Genomic DNA, 4,550 nt, shown 5'->3' on the forward strand with positions numbered 1-4,550 from the left:
GTGGTGGTGATGGTGGTGATGGTGGTGAGGTTGTGGTGACCCCTACTGGCAGCAGGCCGATGCACAGGGGTGATGCAACAGCGACAACTAAACCCCCCTCCCCCCCCTCCCTTCCCCCTCCCCCCTCCCTCCCCTCCCTCTCCCCCCCCCCTCCCTCCCCCCCCCTCCCCCCTCCCCCCTCCCTCCCCTCCCTCCTCCCCCCCCTCCCTCCCTCTCCCCTCCCTCTCCTCCCTCCCCCCCCCTCCCCCCCTCCCTCTCCCCTCCCCTCTCCCCCCCCCTCCCTCCCCCCCCCTCCCTATCCTCCCTCCTCCCTCCCCTTCCCTCCCCCCTCCCTCCCCCCCCCTCCCCCTCCCTCTCTCCTCCCTCTCCCCTCCCTCCCTCTCCCTCTCCTCCCTCCCCCCTCCCTCCCCCCTCCCTTTCCTCCCCCCTCTCATCTCCACCCATTCCTCCTCTCACCATCTTCACCACCCCCCCCACCACCACCCCCCCCCACCCACCCCCACCAACCCCCCCCCCCACCACCTCCCGGCAGAGCCGCATGGCGGAGAGCCTGCGTCTCTTCGACTCGATCTGCAACAACAACTGGTTCGTGAGCACGTCACTCATCCTGTTCCTCAACAAGAAGGACCTCCTCGCCGAGAAGATCCGCCGCGTGGCTCTCTCGGTCTGCTTCCCCGACTACCCGGGCCAGGACACGTACGAGGAGGCGGCCGTGTACATCCAGCGGCAATTCGAAGACCTCAACCGCAACAAGGAGGCGAAGGAGATCTACTCGCACTTTACGTGCGCCACGGACACGAGCAACATCCAGTTCGTGTTCGACGCTGTCACCGACGTCATCATCCAGAACAACCTCAAGTACATCGGCCTCTGCTGATCTTGCCGCTCGGCTGCGAGCGGCACGGGGCGGATCACCCTGCAGGGGGAGCGTGCTTTCTCGCCTCGCCCGGCTCGCCCGGCTCGCCTCGCCCGCCTGCCCTGCCCCGGTTTCTTTTTTGCCGGACGGGCGTTTGGTCTCGGTTGGGGTTCGGTCGATTCGGCCGGTCGGTGTGTCGGTCGGTCGGTGGGGTTGAGTCGGTCGACGGGGCGATCCGTCGCTCGGGTTGGGTTGGGTTGGATTGCTCGGTCAGTCGACAGATCAGTTTGGTTGGTTGGGTTGGTTGGGTTTGGTTCGGTCGATGGGTTGGGTTGGTTGGGTTTCGGTGGGGTTGGTCGGTGCCGGGTGGGTGTGTGTGTGTGCGTTTGTGCGTGTGTGTGCGTGTGTGTGCGTGTGTAGGTGTGCGTGTGTGCGTGTGTAGGTGTGCGTGTGTTTGCACGTGCGTGTGTGTGTGGTGTGTCTGTGCGTGTGTGTGTCTGTGCGCGTGTGTGTGCGCGCGTGCGTGTGTAGGTGTGCGTGTGTGTGTGCATGTGTGTGCATGTGTGTGTATCTGTGTGTCTGTGTGCGACGCCCGGCACTCGCTGCTGCTGTTTTTATTTCTGCGTCCGACCCGGCTACCGCCAGTCTCTGCTGGAGATAATTGGTGGTGATGGTGGTGATGGTGGTGATGGTGTTAATGGAGGTGATGGTGGTAATGGAGGTGATGGTGGTGATGGTGATGGTGGTAATGGAGGTGATGGTGATGGTGGTAATGGAGGTGATGGTGGTGATGGTGGACATGGAGGTGATGGTGATGATGGTGGTAATGGAGATAATTGGTGGTGATGGTGATGGTGGTAATGGAGGTGATGGTGGTGATGGTGGTAATGGAGGTGATGGTGGTAATGGAGGTGATGATGGTGATGGTGGTCATGGTGCACATGGAGGTGATGGTGGTGATGGTGGTGATGGTGGTTGACGGTGGTGATGGTGATGGTGGTAATGGTGGTGATGGTGGTGATGGTGGTAATGGTGGTGATGGTGGTAATGGAGATAATTGGTGGTGATGGTGGTGATGGTGGTGATGGTGAAGCCAACAGCCACAAAATGACAAGGAACCACCAGCCTCCCTTGAAGATGGCTGCTACACTGACTACAGTGGTGGCTACGGTGGTGGTACGGTGGTGCCTGCGGTGGCTGCTACATTGACTACAGTGGTGACTACAGTGGTGGTGGCTACGGTGGTGGCTACGGTGGTGGCTACAGTGGTGGTGGCGGCGGTGGTGGCTGCTACATTGACTACGGTGGTGGCTACGGTGGTGGCTGCTACACTGGCTACGGTGGTGGCTACATTGACTACGGTGGTGGCTACGGTGGTGGCTGCTACACTGGCTACGGTGGTGGTGGCTACGGTGGTGGCTACATTGACTACGGTGGTGGCTACGGTGGTGGTGGCTACGGTGGTGGCAACATTGACTACGGTGGTGGCAACATTGACTACGGTGGTGGCTACGGTGGTGGCTGCTACACTGGCTACGGTGGTGGCTACATTGACTACGGTGGTGGCTACGGTGGTGGCTGCTACACTGGCTACGGTGGTGGTGGCTACATTGACTACGGTGGTGGCTACGGTGGTGGCTGCTACACTGGCTACGGTGGTGGTGGCTACATTGACTACGGTGGTGGCTACGGTGGTGGTGGCTACGGTGGTGGCTACATTGACTACGGTGGTGGCTACGGTGGTGGCTGCTACACTGGCTACGGTGGTGGCTACATTGACTATGGTGGTGGCTACGGTGGTGGTGGCTACGGTGGTGGCTACGGTGGTGGTGGCGGTGGTGGCTGCTACATTGACTACAGTGGTGGCTACGGTGGTGGCTGCTACATTGACTACGGTGGTGGCTACGGTGGTGGTGGCTACGGTGGTGGCTACATTGACTACGGTGGTGGCTACGGTGGTGGCTGCTACACTGACTACGGTGGTGGCTACGACACTAACTACAGTGATGGCTGCTACATTGACTACGACACTAACTACGGTGGTGACTGCTACACTGACTACGGTGGTGGCTACGGTGGTGGTGGCTACGGTGGTGTCTACTTCTACACTGACTGTGGTGGTGGCTACTGCTACACTGACTACGGTGGTGGCTACGGTGGTGGTGGCTACGGTGGTGTCTACTTCTACACTGACTGTGGTGGTGGCTACTGCTACACTGACTACGGTGGTGGCTACGGTGGTGGTGGCTACGGTGGTGGCTGCTACACTGACTATGGTGGTGGCTACGACACTAACTACAGTGGTGGCTGCTACATTGACTATGGTGGTGGCTACGGTGGTGGTGGCTACGGTGGTGGCTGCTACACTAACTACAGTGGTGGTGGCTACATTGACTACGGTGGTGGCTACGGTGGTGGTGGCTACGGTGGTGGCTGCTACACTGACTACGGTGGTGGCTACGACACTAACTACAGTGATGGCTGCTACATTGACTACGACACTAACTACGGTGGTGGCTGCTACACTGACTACGGTGGTGGCTACGGTGGTGGTGGCTACGGTGGTGTCTACTTCTACACTGACTGTGGTGGTGGCTGACTATTGCGGTGGTGTCTACTGGTGGAGCTCCGCCCCCCACCGTGCCAAGAAGCTCCGTCGCCCACCGTGGCACGGAGCTCCATCTCACCGTGGCATGGAGCTCCGTCGCCCACCGTGGCACGGAGCTCCATCTCACCGTGGCATGGAGCTCCGTCGCCCACCGTGGCACGGAGCTCCATCTCACCGTGGCATGGAGCTCCATCTCACCGTGGCATGGAGCTCCGCCCCCCATCGTTCCAAGAAGCTCCGTCTCCCACGGTGATACGGAGCTCCATCCCCAACGTGGCATGGAGCTCTGTCCCCCACCGTGGCATGGAGCTCCATCTCACCTTGGCACGGAGCTCCGTCCCCCACCGTGGCACGGAATTCCATCTCACCGTGGCACGGAGCTCCATCTCACCGTGGCACGGAGCTCCATCTCACCGTGGCACGGAGCTCCATCTCACCGTGGCACGGAGCTCCATCTCACCGTGGCACGGAGCTCCATCTCACCGTGGCACGGAGCTCCGTCCCCCACCGTGGCACGGAGCTCCATCTCACCGTGGCACGGAGCTCCGCCCCCCACCGTGGCACGGAGCTCCATCTCACCGTGGCACGGAGCTCCATCTCACCGTGGCACGGAGCTCCATCTCACCGTGGCACGGAGCTCCATCTCACCGTGGCACGGAGCTCTAGCGTTGGTGGCGAGCGGTGGTGGTGATGTTTTGTTTGCCATTGGGCCAAAGGGTCTCCTTGAAGATTTTCCTCCTGATCCTCCTGATCCTCCTGATCCTCCTGATCCTCCTGATCCTCCTGATCCTCCTGATCCTCCTCTTGATCCTCTTGATCCTCCTCCTGATCCTCCTGATCCTCCTGATCCTCCTCTTGATCCTCCTGATCCTCCTCCTGATCCTCCTGATCCTCCTGATCCTCCTCTTGATCCTCCTCCTGATCCTCCTGATCCTCCTGATCCTCCTGATCCTCCTCCTGATCCTCCTCCTTCTCCTCCTGATCCTCCTCCTGATCCTCCTCCTGATCCTCCTCCTGATCCTCCTGATCCTCCTCTTGATCCTCTTGATCCTCCTCCTGATCCTCCTGATCCTCCTGATCCTCCTG

The 4,550-nt window shown here is 60.7% G+C and overlaps 1 protein-coding gene across 1 annotated transcript; it reads left to right on the top strand.

Moving 5' to 3' along the window:
- Positions 1-537: 537 nt before the first annotated feature.
- LOC144955166 (guanine nucleotide-binding protein G(z) subunit alpha) lies at positions 538-2,039 on the top strand. The gene has a single exon (XM_078885483.1). The coding sequence runs from the start codon at positions 539-541 to the stop codon at positions 875-877; it is 339 nt and encodes a 112-aa protein (XP_078741609.1). The 5' UTR covers position 538; the 3' UTR covers positions 878-2,039.
- Positions 2,040-4,550: the final 2,511 nt, after the last annotated feature.

This window comes from Lampetra fluviatilis, unplaced genomic scaffold (genome assembly GCF_964198595.1).
Source record: "Lampetra fluviatilis unplaced genomic scaffold, kcLamFluv1.1 SCAFFOLD_989, whole genome shotgun sequence".
Lineage (NCBI taxonomy): Eukaryota > Metazoa > Chordata > Hyperoartia > Petromyzontiformes > Petromyzontidae > Lampetra > Lampetra fluviatilis.

Excerpts from the sequence above, each read along its gene's own strand:
- LOC144955166 (XM_078885483.1), top strand. The coding sequence starts at position 539 with ATGGCGGAGAGCCTGCGTCTCTTCGACTCGATCTGCAACAACAACTGG.